Raw genomic sequence first — 17,918 nt, forward strand, 5'->3', positions numbered from 1 at the left:
ATATTTCTTTTTATACAACTTAGAATGACAAACAAACTGACGGCCCACCTGATAAAAAGTGGAAACCGTCGCCTATACACATAAGCAGTACCATGGACATAACAGAGTATACTGTTTCGCCCATGATACCCCCCATGCGTTGCTATTCCTGAGGAGATGTTATTCCTCTGTACCCTGTAAATTCACGGCACATCCCACCCTTCAAACCGAAACACAGCCATGCAAACACAACTGCTTCACGATAGAAACACGAATGGGACAGAGGGGTCCAAGCAATCGACTTTTGTACAAAGTCTCCCTCTAGTTATTGGATATTTCAGTCCCCATTGTATTTGCATCGCTCGCGGCTTTATTTTTTTTTAATGAGTATAAATGAAATGGAATCCCATCTGCGCCATTAATACACGCCGTTGAGACACACCAGCGAGAGAAGCAGAAGGGCTACAAGGAGCTCAAATTACACGAAAGCTCAAGAAGTAACTTTTTCTTTTCGGATTTATAAATTTTGGAGTATAACGTTAAAAATTATAGTAATTGGTATTTAAAATTATTTATTATTTTAAGATGATACGTCCTTGTCTAATTATTTGAGTACTCCATTTTTTTTTCTCCTCATATATTAATTGTAAAATGCAAATAAGCCATTGTATTTTTAATTTATTCCTTTTATGAAATCGGTTCCAAGCATAAGTCTTTAAAAACCTTCACAAAAGTAGTTTACTTACTATTATTACTGAGTAATATTTTTATACATACATAGGTATTTGCAAATAACCTCACACATATAGGCGATTTTCGTGCATCTTTTAGCGTGCAGATTTTGAAAACCATTTTGGTTAATTCGCGTCAAACTTGTCACGATGGCCTAACTGACTTGTTTTCATTCGCACCTTTTCACTAGTGGCTCACCAGTAAATACACCGATAGCACAGGTGTGGTTACCATTTCATTATCACCCCTTAAAATAAATCACGGTACAGTACATGGAAAGATACAAGTGGGTATCAGTGTATTTTATAATGCCTATGATTCTGTCCATGTCTATATATAATAGTTGCCATAGTTAAATATTCAGTGAATGTAATGAGGTGTTATTTTAGTATTAATTCAAAGCAAATATACAATTTAATAACATGTAATATAGAACTCTTTTATGCACCATTCGTTAAAGACTCCCAATTTTTAAAGTTAGTTTTAAATCAGCATTTTGACTGATTATTTTATTTTTATATATATTTACTATTTCCTACTTTGTACCAATCGAAGCAATTTTAATAAATTATCTACAAAAGAACTAAAGTACCACAGCCCGAAGAATAAGCAAGCTTAAGTGGCAATAGGCTAGTTACATAGTTCAAAGAACTGACAACCGATAGGGAATAAAGGTTCTTGAGTGGTGACCCCGTACGGGCAAATATAGTATAGGAGACTCCCTACTGAATAGAGTAACAACCTCAAATGCATTGCAGGGAGTCAGTTGATGGAGGTGGCTCCGGACTGTTTCTTATTGAAGTCTATAGGAGAGGTCTATGTCCAGCAGTAAGAGTCGTTAGAAACGACTAAGGGAGGAGAGGGTTGGACAGCAGCATCCTTCTTAAAACATCTCTAAAGCCTAATTGCGGTTGCCAATCCACCTGCCAAGCATGGCGATTACTGGTTTGTTTAGCAGTTTGTTTAGCAGTTTGTTTAGCAGTGGATAGTTAAAGGCTGACATGATGATGATGATGCCCAGCGGTGGATCGATAATGGCTGAAATGATGATGTTTTGTGTCACTTACCATCGATTCTAGAACCGTCTCCATGCCAGTCTTCTTCTGAAACAAACGTTTACAGTATTAGTTAATTGCTACTATTTAATGAAATAAATGGTTCCCAGTTTCAAAACATTATATTTAGGCATATTTAGGAAAATATAATTAAATCAATGAATCAAGGATTGTAGTTTCCTAGTATTGTAAATAATATCAACTATATTATTTATTATATTTTAGGAGAATATTAAGGAGTTTTCAAACGTTATAGATAGATAGATAGATACTCTTTATTGTTTCCTCCAAAAGATAACTAAATAATCGTTCTTCATATAACTAATATAATGAAGTACCGTATCAAGAAGCCATAACACAAATATTACTTTATATTATGGACATCACTTCCCTATTAAAATTTAATAATAATTGGTGGTTTATGTCCACATTTTATTAAAAGAATGGACATAAACGAGAAAAAAATATATAATTACGAGTAATTTATAAAAACCATAAACTAATAAAATAACTACTTAATAATCCAAAACTGATTCAATAAATTCAAAATGCTGACAAGTATAACATTAAATAAATCGAATCTGACCAAATAATATTAAAAAAAAAAGATATTAGGCCTTACAGTAAAAATAAACATCAACCGATATAAAGTGCTATAACTTGACACTTTATGCCCTTTTTATTACCATAAAGAGGCTCGTTGACATAAAAAAGTCGCCAGAGATTAAATAAGTGGCCATAAGGTACATCGATATAACTTTAATGATCTAATGATATTTTAGATACCTGCTACTTGTAATTAAGATAGTGCGTTCATGACGACGTCATTATTCTTTCATTACGTAGTGCTTCTCTGAGAATTTTATTGAAATCAGTGGTAAGAATGTTTATGCTCACGAATTTTTAATGAAATGATGAATGAAGTGAAAAATATAATTAGTGTGATAATTTTTTAACAGTTTTGACTTATATAAACCGTATAGTATTGCTCTCAGTACCCATTCAATGATGAAGCCCAAATCCATCATTCATATAATAAGTCAACCAGCTGCAAACCTTGTCATACGCGAGCGTACAGCAAAAACGCAAACGCAAGTGCTTGGGAACTCAAACCCAATACATAGCACAAAAAAAATCCGTATAGTATTATATAATGTCCATATACTATAAAAAAAGTTAATAATTAAGTTGAGGGTTTTAGTTAGAGTTTTTTTCATAGTTTGGATGAAAGTTTGGAAATAATTTCAATTTGGAGATAAAATATTTGACATTTGGGTAGAAATAGAAAACAACGGTTTAGTAACACCGTTTAAAATTTATTAAACACAACATAAAGTAAGTTATTTTAATATGCAAATGATACTAATTTGATTTTTTTATATATTTTGCGGTATATATTTGATACACAATATATACGCCAACAGTAAGTGCTGATTTCGACAGTAGTGGATATTAGTATGATCGATTAATAATCTAACACTATACATATAAATAAGCACAAAAAAATATTAGAACGAAGTTCTTGAAAATTAATACAGTCCAGCTTTATTAAAAAAAAAAAAAAAAGTTACGAAGCACAACGATCTCAACTTTTACAGAGCCAACGACTCACCATTTTCTCTTCCTTTCCGCTTCTTCTTACCACTAGAACTGGACGACTTGCCGGATTTTTCCGACTTGTCTTTACTCTTCCATCGGCTCAACATTTTCGCACCAGTTCTCACTCCAAGAACAACACACACATCGATCTTCGATCATCGATCGAACTTCGACCACGTTTTAACATTTCGTCAGCAAAATTCAACTCACTTGCAATGTTAATAAGTCATTGTTTCTGATTGTTCAATGCAGGTTTATTTTTAAAAAATCTACTGTGTATATCACTATTTTAAGGTTCATTAGGACACTTATCATTACGGTTAGATATGTATGCGTGTTTCAATTCCGGATTAACTAAGTTTGGTAGTACTGGTGCGGAAGCAACTGTAACCAAAGTATGGAAGTCAAGTAAGTTAAGTAAGCATATACATATTCAAAAGGCAACCGAGTAGTTAGCGCCCATCCCAGAATTGTCTTGTGCCTACCCTGAGAAGCGAGCGGAGCTGTCAACAATGCACGACTAGCCGATATTTTTGAGGCATTTTTTTCAAAAAGTAATCTTAAATATATCAATATAACGATATAAACACACAAAAATTTTACCATCACCATCATTATATCAGACGTTGTCTGTCCACTACTGGACATAGACCTCGGATCAAAAACCTTATGAATTATTCTTCACAATAAAACACGTATTCATAGTGTTTGTGTCACATCTAATCTAAATAGCCGCTATCCATGGTGAGAGCTTTGCTATATAAAATATATCGCTTTAGTAAAATAAAAAGAAATTATGAATAATAAAATAAATCAAATTATTCAAATCAAGATTGATTTTATTTACAGAAACAATGTTTACAAAATTAATAAAAAATGATCGTTATATAATAATAAATGTTGTAAAAGAATTCATCAAACTTTTTTCCTCTTTAACCCATTAAAATTCCATCAGGATATGGATTTCTCCTTTTGAGAGAATTTTAGCTTACGTCATCCTATCAACCTTTTATTGTCCATTACTCAACATAAGCCTCCCCCTTGGAGGGGTTTGCCAGTAGTTACCACGCTTGGCAGGCGGATTGGCAACTGCAGTTAGGCAGTTATAAAGTATCTAATAAATATACAAAGAGAGACGCTGCTGCCCATCTCTCGGCCTGCCTTAGTTGCCTCTTACGACAACTAAGGCAGGGCCAACGGTAGGTAGGTAGGGCAAGGCCAACGGAAAAGGAAGGAGTGACTTATTCTATGCCGGGACCACACAATCATTTAGCCTACGGTTAGCACGTTAACGAGAACGCTTAGCATGGGTTTTATACCAGGCTTTTGTTCTTCTACACTAAAGTACAGTATGTTAGTTCGTTAAATAATACATGGTGTTTGTACTATATTACTACATAGAGAAGCACCGCAGTACTCAATATTGTGGCTGTAACTCACTCAGATAACTCACACGAGATAAAAAAAAAAAACATCGCTACAAAAATAATAAATTGCCTATCATTGATAGGAATTAGAAGCGAACTTTAAAAAAGGGCGAGCAGAAAAAAAACATGGAAAGATTGCTGTGTCACAGGTGTTCCTACCTAATAAAATACATAGAGAAAATCCTAGTATTAGTTAAATCACAGAAATGAGCCAATTAATCAAAATCTAGGGTATAAAAAGCCCACCTTACGCGAATAATAATAGCATTTGCATTACCCGCCGAGTTTAATAGGCCCCTAGCACTGAGGGTGTAATATTAACGGACTTGTATATTTACATTGGAGGGTTATATAAAACAAATTCTATAATGATTTGTGTACACACAGCGGAGTTTTTAAACCCCTAGACGTTTATTTAGTATTCATGTTTATTTTAGGTAATTAATAAAAACGTCCTGAGAGCTTAATTGCTGGGTAAATATTAAACTGAAAAAGTAGAGATAACAATTGTTTTTATATTATTATACAGAGTGAAATTAAAATCATTAGCATTCTTTTAAAGGGTGTTCCTCCAATGAAATTGAATTTTTTTCCGTACAATTGTGGGTCGAAGAATAACAAATATATATCACGTCGTGTCAGTATTCTGGATTCAAATTTATTTGACGATTCTTCATTTGTTTTTTTTTTTTTGAGTAGATACCAATTGTGGAATATTGATGTAAAATGATGTTAATGACCAAACTACCTGTATAGCTTTTATGTTACTGGTTATCCATGAACATTTATATTTAAATTTGCTGTCAATTTTTAAAAATAATTAAATAATATCAATATTCCCAAATCATTAATATGAACTAAAACGTTTATCATAGAACGTTATGTACACGTGTACCTACTTCATGTTTTGTTTCTGAAGCTCTCGAATAATTTTAAATTGCTATCAACGTTCGTGCTTTAAAGCATTCGAACAAGACTAAACATACTAAACATTGATTACTTATAATTTACTTATTTATTGATTTACTTGATAAAATTCTTATAGGATGGTTATTAAATTTAAAATTTTTCCTATGTTTGAAGATTAACACATTTATATTTTATTTATCAACTTTGTCAATATAAGACACCCCCTAGGGAATTTTGCCAGTAGTTACCACGCTTGGCAGGCAGATTGGCAACTGGAGTTTGGCTTTAGAGATGTTTTAAGAGAGGCGCTGTTGCCCATCCCTCGCCATCAGTCGCGTCTTACGACACTCATGGGAAAGAAAGGGGGTTGACTATTCTATACCGGGACCACACGGGACTAACTTCGATAACGCATTTAAATACAAAAGTTCGAATTAAATATAGATTATTCTAAATAAATAATAAAATTATAAAGATGTAATTAGTTATTCAAAGTATACGCTCCTTTTAAACGTCCACCGAAACAAAACCCAATGTTCTAAGTTTCCAAAAATACGAATAAAATCTAATTAATGTTCCAAACGAATTTAAATACGGCAAAGAATATGAAATTATCTCCGGCGGGAAGTTTTAGATTGTAATACTCGTATTTTTAAGGTTACGCGCTAGTATATTCCAACTTTTTTTTTGCCTTATCCGAATTTTAGGTTTACTTACTGACGTTATAATTATTAATTAAACTTTTTATACAAAATAAATACATAGCGACTTTGACATTTTCTTTTACTATGTAACAAATACGAGAGCAAACGCTTTCGATTCAAAAAGAATCATTTAAAAGGAGATAATTGCAAAAGAAGTTCCATACAAGTATCAAAAATATATAAATATATAGATGAATTGAGAATCTTTTGCTTTTGAGTAGTTTAAAAATATTACATAATTATTATGTAATTAAACAAAATATTTGAAACGATTTTTCTTGAGGTCAACCGATTGTTGCACCATTTTATTGTTTATAAATGGGGTTTAAAAATGTTAGTGTTACTAGCTATATTTTAATTTAATTTAGTAATTTTTAATTTTATATATAAAAAACATATTGATAGCTAGAAAAAGACCGATTTTTTTTTTTATTGAACTAAAATTATTACAAACAACAAAAATAATTCTCCTATGCTAACAAGATTGATTATTTGAACGTGGATTAAGATTCCATTTATCTAGTGACGGACCACAGTCCAAGAGTCCGAAAAAGAGAATAAAAGTTATTCGAAATATATCAATGTAAGAGAAGAAAAAGTAAATTTCTTACTATTTTTTTTTAAATTTTATATTACTTTAAAACTAAATTTAAAGTTTACTTATATAATATAATTGTAACTACCAATGTCTGTATATGGAAGATATTAAAGAAATATAATAGGAAAGATTTTAATACGCACAATAGAAGCCAAAACAATACTACCTAATTACTTTTAGAACCAAAACATTAATAATGACTTTTAGAAATTTTGTGTTTATTTTCTATTTTTTTTTTTTTGTGATATGGCCATAATGGAATAGCAACCCTGCCTGCGCTATCGGTGTAAGCAGGCGGAGCACCAGTCAGGGATGATAGGTTATGATGAAAGCAGGTCAGTTAGTCATAGTCACAGTGACGATTTCCACTAGAATTTACCACGATGGTTTCCAGGGGGAACCGCGTGGAGGTCGACCTGATAGGGTGTATTACTGGCAATGAGTCAGTTAGATTCCATTACTAACAATCCTTTCCCCGTCAGTCTATTTGTCTGTATGTTTGTTCCAGCATCACGGAAAAACTACTGTACCAAATTAGATGCTCTATTACTAGCAATATGTCCTTATCAGGTCGACCTCCATATTGATAGCAATGGGGTGTAACTTCCCCATTACTAACAATCCCTTCCCCCAATCATCGTGGTAACCTGCTCTCATCCTCACGTATCATCCTTCACTGGTACCCCACCAGCGTACACCGATAATACAGGCAGAGTTACCATACCGTATTCAGTCTATTTTAAAACCCTATTTTTCACAAAATGCCCTTGTTTATATCACCTGTGATGGTATCCATAATTTATAAACACAATAACACCAAAGATCCGTTATCACGATCCTCAATTCTTGGCCATAAACTGAATCAGCGCTTTTAGCGGTAACATTATGAGAAGAATCAAATCATCAATTTTCTTTTGTAGCCAGCCTCCTTACATTAATGGCCTTATAATATCTATTCGGCGGTAATTTATCTTCTCAAACCGAAACTTGGCGAACAAAAGGTATCTATAAAATGTAAACAAGCTTGTTTTGTAATATGTGTATATATATATATTTTTTTTTTGGGTGAAAATGGTATGGTAACCCCGCCTGGGCTAACGGGATACGCTGGCGGAGCACCAGTGAAGGGTGATAGATGAGAATGAAAACAGGCCAGTTAGCCCGTCATGATGGATTCATCAGGAATTAACCATGACAGTTTCTAGGGAGAACCGCGAGGATGTCGACCTGGTTGGGTATATTGCTAGCAATGGGATTCTCAGTCTCCATTACTAACAATCCCTTTCCCCCTGTGTATATATTTGTTTATGTACGAGGTTTGTCCGGAAAGTACGTATAAAAGTTTTTTAAAAATTTTATTTTACAATTATTCAGGTAAATCAATTTTATCCCCTTCAAAGTACTCCCCCTGTGACATAATGCACTTGTGCCAACGCCGTTTCCACTGTGAGAAGGCTCCTTGAAAGTCCTCTGGTTGTAGGTTTCTCAGCTGCCCCGTCGTAGCTTTTTTTATCTCATTTATGTCCCCCAAATGCCGCCCCCGAAGTACCAATTTGGTTTTTGGGAACAAGAAGAAGTCACACGGGGCCAAATCCGGCGAATAGGGGGGTGTTCGGTCACCGTAATGGAATTTTTACTCAAAAACTCACGGAACGATCTTGGCGCAAATTTTTTTCATTTGAAGTTCGTTTCTTAGAATTTCGTGGACCACGGTTTTGCCCAAATTAAGCTCTTCAGCCACCTGTCTGACCGTTAAACGACGGTCCCCATTAACACAAGTTCGAATTCTTTCCACGTTTTCGTCGGAATGTGAAGTGGAAGGACGTCCTGAACGTGGGTCATCTTGAACGCTTTCTCGGCCCTCTCTGAATCTTTTTAGCCACTTGTGGACGGTTGGTTCCTTCACAGCATCATCCCCATAAACTGTTCTGAGATCGGCAAAAATTTCACGGCCATTCTTGCCGAGTTTCGAGAGAAACTTGATTACGACGCGCTGCTCTTCAACGGAAGCGGGCTCCATGCCGACGGGGTTTCGTTAAGAGGTAACTTCACAGATGGCGTGACAAGCCAGTTCGCACCGCACGGCGGTCAGACCAGAACTGAAGCATTGTTAGGGACATAAGGAAGGGGTCCTGCGCTTACCTGGCCTCCCCACTCCTCTTTCTCGCATTCCAGAACACTTTTATACGAACTTTCCGGACAGACCTCGTATATGTATAAACAAAAATCGCCGTGTGGTCCCGACATAGAATGGACCACCCCTTTCTTTCCCATGGATTTCGTAAGAGACAACTAAGGGAAACTAATAGTCGAGGGATGGACAGCAAGGTCTCTCTTAAAAGAACACCAAAGCTTAACCGTGGTTCCAACTCGCCTGCCAAACGTGGCTACTACAGGTAAATTTCTAGCAATATGCCCTATTAGGTCGACCTCCACGTGGTTCCCCCTTGAAACCATCGTGAACAATTCTTGTTGAATTCGTCACGATGGGCTAACTGATCTACTTCATCCTCACCTATCATCCCTCACCGGTACCCCACCGGTGTATATCGATAGCGCAGGCGGGGTTACCATATCATTATCATCCATTAAAAAAAACCCTTATTCAACAGTGGGCAGTTAATGGCTGATCTGATCTGATGATAATGATAAATACATTTTAACTTTTCAATGATGATGGAATGGTAAGGATAATTGGTAAATACTAACAGGGTACCAGTGAGGGATGATATTTGAGAATGAAAACAAGTCTGTAGGCCATTGGAGATGAACTCATCAAGAAAAATATACATTTTTAGGGGGACAGTGTTTAGATCGGCCTGACAAGGTATACTGCTAACGATGGGGCCACTAGTCTCCCTTCTCCGCCCTCCCTTTTTTTTTATACAACTTAGAATGGCAAACAAGCTAACGGCCCACCTGATGGAAAGTGGTAACCGTTGCCTATAGACATGAGCAGTACCATGGACATAACAGAGTATACTGTTTCGCCCATGATACCCCCCATGCGTTGCCATTCCTGAGGACTCAAGTGGTATTCCTCTGTACCCTGTAAATTCACGCCATATCCCATCCTTCAAACCGAAACACAGCCATGTAAAAACATCTGCTTCATGGTAGAAACACGAATAGGACAGAGGTGCCCAAGCAATCGACTTTTGTACAAAGTCTCCCTCATCACACGGTACATAATTAAAATCAATTGTCGATTGTACTCGTATCGTGCATTGCTTTAAATCAACTGCACCTATTTGGTTATTTTTTTTTATTGTCATGTATGTAATTGACAGGCCTAGGTTTGTATGAAAGAAAGTTTGAAAAAAATACGCGCAAAGTAAAAAAAATGGAATAAAAATCTTCATGTAATAAATTGAGGAAATGAGACAAAAGATAGTAGGGACGATCTTTATAAATATTAACAGAACTGACAGATTGAGAGATTTTCTTTGTTCTCCAGTGTAAATCCAGGTTGGTCAGCAAAATTTTATTAAATAAATATTATGCTATAAATACGGATATAACTCTAATGTTAATAGTCTTTGATTATCAGCATTATATAAGCCATTAATTCTTCGTCTCCTGCTCAATATAGGCCTCTCCTTATTGAGGGGGGTTTCCAGTAATTGCTGTTTGGCAGGCGGGTTGGCAACCGCAGTTAAGCTTTGGTGATATATAAAGAGGGATACTGTTGTTCATCCTTCTAGTATTTAATTTGCTTGGTCATCTCTTACGACACCTACTGGAAAGAAAGAGTGTGGCCCATTCTATGTCGGGACCATACAAACTTTAGAGCATTCCATCATCATTTCAGCCATTATTTGTCTACTGCTGTACATAAGCCTCCCCATAGATTGCCATAAAGAACGATACTGAGCCACATGTAACCAATGGCTCCCTGCAATGCATTACAGGTCTTCACTCCATCTAGTGGGGTCGTCCTACACTGAATTTGCCCGTCACAGGTATGTGACCAGCCCATTGCCACTTCAACTTGCTTTTTTTTTACAACACAGGGGGCAAACGAGCATGCGGCTCACCTGATGGTAAGTGACTACCGCCGTCCATGGTCACCCACAATACCTACGGCATTGCAGGTGTGCTGCCGGCCTTTTAAAAACGAATATGCTCTTTTCTTAAAGGTTATGTTATCGTATCGGTTCGGAAATACTGCTGCTAGAAGTTGATTCCAAAGAGTGGTTGTGCGTGGGAGAAAGTGTCTTGAAAAACGCATGGTGGAGGACCGCCACTCGTCCAGATGGTTGGGATGAAATTTTAGTTTATGGCTGTATGCTTATCCTTTGGGCTTTTGCATACGGGTAATTGTGTAGGATCATGTTTCAGCAACATTTTTAGAACATTTACTTGCCTTCAAAAACGCAATTTCAGCCGAAATTAAACAATGACAGTTAATCTTTATTGATATAAACATGTAAACAAACTTAACTGCAAATTTACTATATTAGCAAACATAAACAACAAGAGAAGCAGGAAGATAGCTGAAACAAGTTTAAACAAGTACTTAATCGTCTTTTGTCACAGCTCTTAACGGGCGCTCGAAATTTACAAGTTGGTGGTCTGTAAATCAGACTTGAGAAGATTCAAGTAGGCATCTGTACCAAGGCTTATTTCACAAAGTCCTTTCTTAATATATCTGAACTAATATTATAATATCGGAAACATGTTTTTTGTATGTAATGGATAAATGTAAAAAATCTATTTTAAAAATTCTTTCATGTAGAGGATGCTACATTATCAGTGAATAATATGACTTACATTTTATTTAAAAAAAAAATGCGCATCCAGAGCCACTTGCTAATAATATAACAAATGCGATGACAGTAAATTTATTATTTATTCTTTATTAATATTACAAAAAAAGATTTCGATTAAAAGGTGGACTTAATGCTATATAGCATTCTCTCCCAGTCAATGTTTGGCAAAGCAGAACTGAAAAATAGAAACATAAAAAAAAACAAATACAAACCGAATTTAGAACCTTATTCTTTTTGAAGTCGGTTCAAAAGGGACAGAGTTTCATTTGAATACGTACAACCACAGTCTCATCAGTTAAGTACTAGTTACGATAAAGGCCTTATATGTTACATACAAACTAAAATAAGGTCTATTCACTCCAGCCTTGAAAGACACCACGTTAGAAACCCGCAAAAAGAGACACCAGAAGAAAATTCCACGAGCCTCGTTACTAATCGTTTGTCCATTTTAATCGTATTAAAAGAAATTCGATGCATTTCTTTTTCACCACAAGTTCGCGAGATCTAAACGTAGTCCGTCGCCTTCAGATCATTAACGGCCAGGTGAAATAATTTTAAACGCGAAGTTTATAAATGTGGGTTTAAAACTTACTTAATGGAAACAGCAATTATAAAGAACTTAAAAGTGAGAGGAACCCCTTTTGAAGTTTTAAATTATTCGGCTTTTACGAGCAGTGAACCGAGTCATCCGTGGGTAACGACCGCATTTTTATGACGAAATATATCGTATTCGAAATAAGAATTTTATTTAAAATCTAAACAAAAAAAAAACATTCTGGCTGCTTATTCATAGACTCTATTCTAATTTCAAAATGAAAAGAAAAAACAATCACTATGAACTGTTCTTGGTTATTTGAATGGTATTGTACCATGAATCATGGATTACTAAGTAATACTGGTTTGCGATTATTATCAGAAGTATGCAAATAGAATCATCAAATATATTCAAAGTAATGCTAATTAGCCTATTTGCTTTCACATTTATAATATTTTTGTAAAGATTCTTGATTGTTTATTACACAGTCACGCTGTTTTTTTTTTTTTCTTTACGGATGATAATTGAATGTAAAATTGATTGTTATATAATTTTAATTAATATGTTATATTAATTAAAAAAATGTTATAATAATATATGTACAAATATAGGACTCAGATTATTATATCCTGTATTAGTACTTAATTTACTTTAAATCACAGTTCAAATAGACAAAGCCACTTAATTTCATATATAGAAAATAGTGTACTATTTGTTGCACATGTTTTATTTATTTATTTATTATATAAATGTACGAATTTTTTTCATTGGCGCAAATATAATTTACAAACAATTATTGCTACGCTATAATCCTTCTATTTTTGAGAAAATATTTTTAGGCTACTATACATTTATTAATGTACTATTTTAGCAGCTGGATGGCTGGCTCACTCGTCATACCCGTGAACGGGCGCTACTTATGGGGACTGTTCTGTTCATGTTAGCTTGTTCATTTTCCATTTAATAATACACATTAACAGATATAAATTGTAATTATAGTCACAGCACTCATGCAAACGTAAAATTTTCTTAAACATAATAATTTGAAAAGAGTAACTGTTAAGTTTGCAATCATTAAAAATTAACGATTCAAAAGAGCTATTAACAGGTATATTTTAATAAAGATTTTTACTATTTTATTTATATATTTTAATAAAAATTTTATGGAACGAATTTGAAAATATATCCTTTCAGGTAAAAAAAGAATATTCCAAATCGGTTTATAAATGACAAAGTTCTAACAAACATAAAAAAAATACAAACGAATCGGGAACCTCTTTTTTTTTAAAGACTCTTGAAAATGAACAAAGTTTTTGAAAAATTACCTTGGCCCTTTTGTTTCTTAACTGAGATTAAACGGTGAATCAATTTCAGATACTGTCTGGCAGTTTCGAATACTCTTCTACATCAGGATTAGAGTGACGGTCTTGGATCTCTACCTACAGTAATGAGAAAATGGCGTACGCCATGGACATAGATTAAGTAGATGTCGTATCTTTTCATATCTTGAGTGCCATTTTTTTTAATCTAAATTCATTTAGGAGTTGTTGATAAATGAAATTTATTGCCAAAATTGTTTAGAACTTAAGACAGCATCATATAAGAGTCTTCTAAAATATAACAGTAAGTAGAAATGTTTTTAAAAGTTATGTCCCATAAATACAATAAAAAAATTATTAATAAACATAGAAATATGTTTACTACTAGCAAGCAATTATTTTCAAACGGATTCTTCGGTCGATTTTTTTCTGTATGTTAAGCCAATTATGCGATCAGTACAGTCATATTCTAAACCGAGTACATGTTAAAAAATTAATAAACAAATTCATTGAACTGTTGATCCCATGTTAATATTGTAATACGCCGACTGCCTCACGGTGCAAAATCTTGCTCGTTATGGGAACGTTTTTAATGTAATGTTTCTAAGAACTGGTTGGTACGAATCATTCGTTTTAAAATAAGAACAATAAATATGACTAATCAATATTATTTTTCTCACTAATTAAGTCTACGTCTATAATGAGATAGGTACTTTCGTCATCTACCCCGTCTTTGTCTGGGTGTAAGCGTATTATAGTCATTATTTTGCACTCGGAACACAATATAACTTTGACTCGAGGTTACACACCGCCATGTCAGGAGTTTAAAACTTTTCCCACCAAAGTTCTAAGCAACATGCTTTATAAGCTGACAGACAGTTTGAGAGCGAAGCCATCACAATAGAATGTTGAGTAAAAGCCAAGTTTAAATGATTTGATCTTATGAATTTATAAGTTACTTTATTGGTATAAGACTTTAAGTAACTACAAGTGTATGTGCCATTACGATATTAATTTGACTTTCAAAGAGAGAACATTCTCATTTCGACTATGTGTATTTTTGTATGTAATACAATGTTCTTAGTTCAGAACTAGATTGATAATTCATTTAGCAAATGTTAAAGTTTATTTCCGCATTGGTCCCATATAGAATTTATTCACGATTGACACTGCTGTTTTACAAAATAAAACCTATTTATCGAGATACAATTCCGCATTCTAAATTCAAATATTTAAATGTAATTTAGTCTATGAAACGTATCGTCGTCCATCGGTGCACCTTATTCATTTTAAAATAAGAATTAATATATTGTTTTCCTTTTTTTATAACAGAAGTTGCTATTTTTTATTTTTTTTATAAATATGACTTTAAGTCAGTTACTAACCAAATATGTTTATGGTGTTCGAAAACTAGTATACCTATATAAATTAAAAAAGATAGTAAATATTTTCTTTTACTTTCACCTACTTAAGATGTTGTTTTCTTTATTTATTCCTTTGTGTTTATTTTTCAGATAGTCTATAGTTTTAAAGGGCTTACACAGCGAGTGAGGAAGGAACTCCAAAGCCGACGTAAGACTTGGAGAGCGATTGAAGATTACGGATTGATTGCTATTGCTAGCGATTTAGCTTTAGTTGTCGTTTCTCGATCCCTATTCCTCTGAAATGTTTAGTGAAGTACTCTATTTATCTTTTTTTATTTTGTCCTTTAGAATCAAGTCAATAAGAAATCATTAGATAAGAAATTTTTAATCATTAAATAATATAATAATAAATATTTAAATTTACTGGGTACACAGGAATAACATCTGAGTCCTCAGGAATGGCAACGCATGTGGGGTATCATGGGCGAAACAGTATACTCTGTTATGTCCATGGTACTGCTCATGTCTATAGGCGACGGTTACCACTTTCCATCAGGTGGGCCGTCAGCTTGTTTGCCATTTTAAGTTGTATAAAAAAAAATGATAAAGGCATTTTCCTTTTCATATTGCAGATAAAATTGAAGCAATAGTTAATCCTATATAATACGTTATAAAAAATAATTTCTTAAGAAAATTACTTATATGTGTACAAAATTAGTATTATAATAACATTAATATTATAGGTCTAGCATAATATTGACAAGAACTATTACTAAACAGAATATATAACGCACTTAGATTTTATTGATAGAGCATCAAGCGTGAAATACAGAACGATTTTTAGTCAGCCAAATAGCCAAGTTGGCTATCACATTTTTTTTTAATCAAAACAAATGCACTTCATGTTCAGTATTACAAACACTCAGATTAAAAGATTCCCATATCAGATCGATTTCTATATTAAAATTGGGAACTATTCTTTTTATATAATAAACATTTTCAAGTGTACGTACGTATTTCTTACAAATTAAAATACATGTATTAATTAAAACGGCGGCCATTTACAATTCTTTAAAAAAAATTGTATCGTCTTATTCTCTAATTTAATTTTACAGTATACTTTTTCCATACACTTAATAATGAATGTATATTATACTAATAGTATTCACGCACACATGGATGAAAAAGTTGGTCTGTTTTTAGCGAAGCATTTGTATGGAGACACCCCATCTACATAATCTAAGCCAATGTATAACTGTTTATTCAAATTAATAAAATCTATTTTAAATTGATCGAACTTTACAATAAAAACAATTGTCCTTCTTCTTGTCGTCGCATAAAAGATGTACGAATAAAATGTAATAAACCAACACAATAGTTCTCAAGGGGGGGGGGGGGGAAGGGATTGTTAGTAATGGAGACTGAGAATACCATTGCGAGCAATATACCCAACCAGGTCGACCTCCTCGCGGTCCCCCCTGGAAACTATCATGGTTAATTCCTGATGAATTCATCATGATGAGCTAACTGGCCTGTTTTCATTCCCATCTATCACCCTTCACTGGTGCTCCGCCAGCGTATCCCGTTAGCGCAGGCGGGGTTACCATACCATTTTCACCCATCAAAATAGTTCTCAAGGCAAAGTACACCAAACGCCTGATCTTAAACGTTTTCAGTTCAATGAATAGATTCGTGTACTTATAAAAGACCGATGACTTAAGGTGGAGTTATAACAGATCTACCTACGATATACATATATGAATGTGGAAAACTTTTCCAATTAATTCTCATTCGAACCCTTTTAGCCAACTTACTAACTCCCTCAGCAATTAAAGTCATTTACAAATTATTATTATGATTATCTTGTTTGTACATGTACATGAATAAGCTAATACATGACGTTTACAGTGGCCAAAATAATAATACTTCGCTTTGAATATTCGTGTTTAAAAATTTAAAGATTTTTCATATCAATGTTCATAATATAAAGAATACAGTTAAAGAACAGGGAATATCATAAATTTCATAACCACATAATCTATATATATACGTGAAGTGAAAACAAAACTTTGAAAATTGCGCAGACGGAGGAGTATGAAATTTCGCACACTTATAGTTTATATAGAGAAGAAGTAATAGTTTTTTCCAAATTATACATAAAAGATACATTAAATCAATAAACATTACACACACTACCATGTATTTGACACTCACAAGCATATATACTCTTTTGTTTATTGTTAAAGTCTGTGGTCAAATTGAGAATAGATTAATATTGTTTGTCTTTAGTCTTTAATATTATTTATTTATTGTCTTACTGAATGCCAAATATATATATATATATATATATATATATATATATATATATATATATATATATATATATATATATATATATATATATATATATATATATATATATATATATATATATATATATATATATATAGTCTTTGACGTTACAACCTTAATAATCTTGAAACTTATAAATTTGAAACTTAAATTTATCATGGCCGAATTTCGACTACTGGATGATCTCTAGTAAAATTAAGAGTATTTATAATTTATTCCATTGTTTTTGTTAAAATATTTTTTCTCTCTTTCTCTCTCTCTCACACACATTTTATTTTATTCAAAAGTTCGAATTAAAACGTTTAATTTTAACAAAGATACATTTAATAATTTCAATCTTGTAATTGCATTTTTCTTATAACCGCTTCATTAGGACATACCTTGTTCTTTGTCTATATCCTTCATATATATATGACTGACTACCTAACTGCTTATATAGGAGGGAAAGGGATGATTAGTAATGGGGTCTAGCTGACTTATTGCCAGCAATACATCCTATCAAGTCGACCTCCACGCGGGTCTCCCTAGAAACCATCGTGGTTAACTCTAGTGTAATTCATCACGGTGGGCTAA

General features: G+C 33.5%; 1 protein-coding gene across 18 annotated transcripts in view; it reads right to left on the bottom strand.

The window, feature by feature from the left end:
* LOC113519612 (coiled-coil domain-containing protein AGAP005037) overlaps window positions 1–17,918 on the bottom strand; it is a 282,821-nt gene that overhangs the window by 178,474 nt on the left and 86,429 nt on the right. For 14 of the 18 annotated variants that reach the window (XR_004224036.2, XR_004224037.2, XM_052896596.1 and 11 more), the window contains exon 3: window positions 1,779–1,814. Coding sequence is in view for 16 of the 18 variants with exons in the window: in XM_052896596.1 (XP_052752556.1) it covers window positions 1,779–1,814 (36 nt within the window). In the remaining 2 variants the exon portion in view is untranslated. Of the gene's footprint in view, window positions 1–1,778; window positions 1,815–3,378; window positions 3,750–17,918 lie in introns of all 18 variants that reach the window. The other 4 variants (XM_031911385.2, XM_052896595.1, XM_031911386.2 and 1 more) reach the window with 3 other exon arrangements.

Source organism: Galleria mellonella, unplaced genomic scaffold (genome assembly GCF_026898425.1).
Source record: "Galleria mellonella isolate WM207_F2 unplaced genomic scaffold, CSIRO_AGI_GalMel_v1 utg33, whole genome shotgun sequence".
NCBI lineage: Eukaryota > Metazoa > Arthropoda > Insecta > Lepidoptera > Pyralidae > Galleria > Galleria mellonella.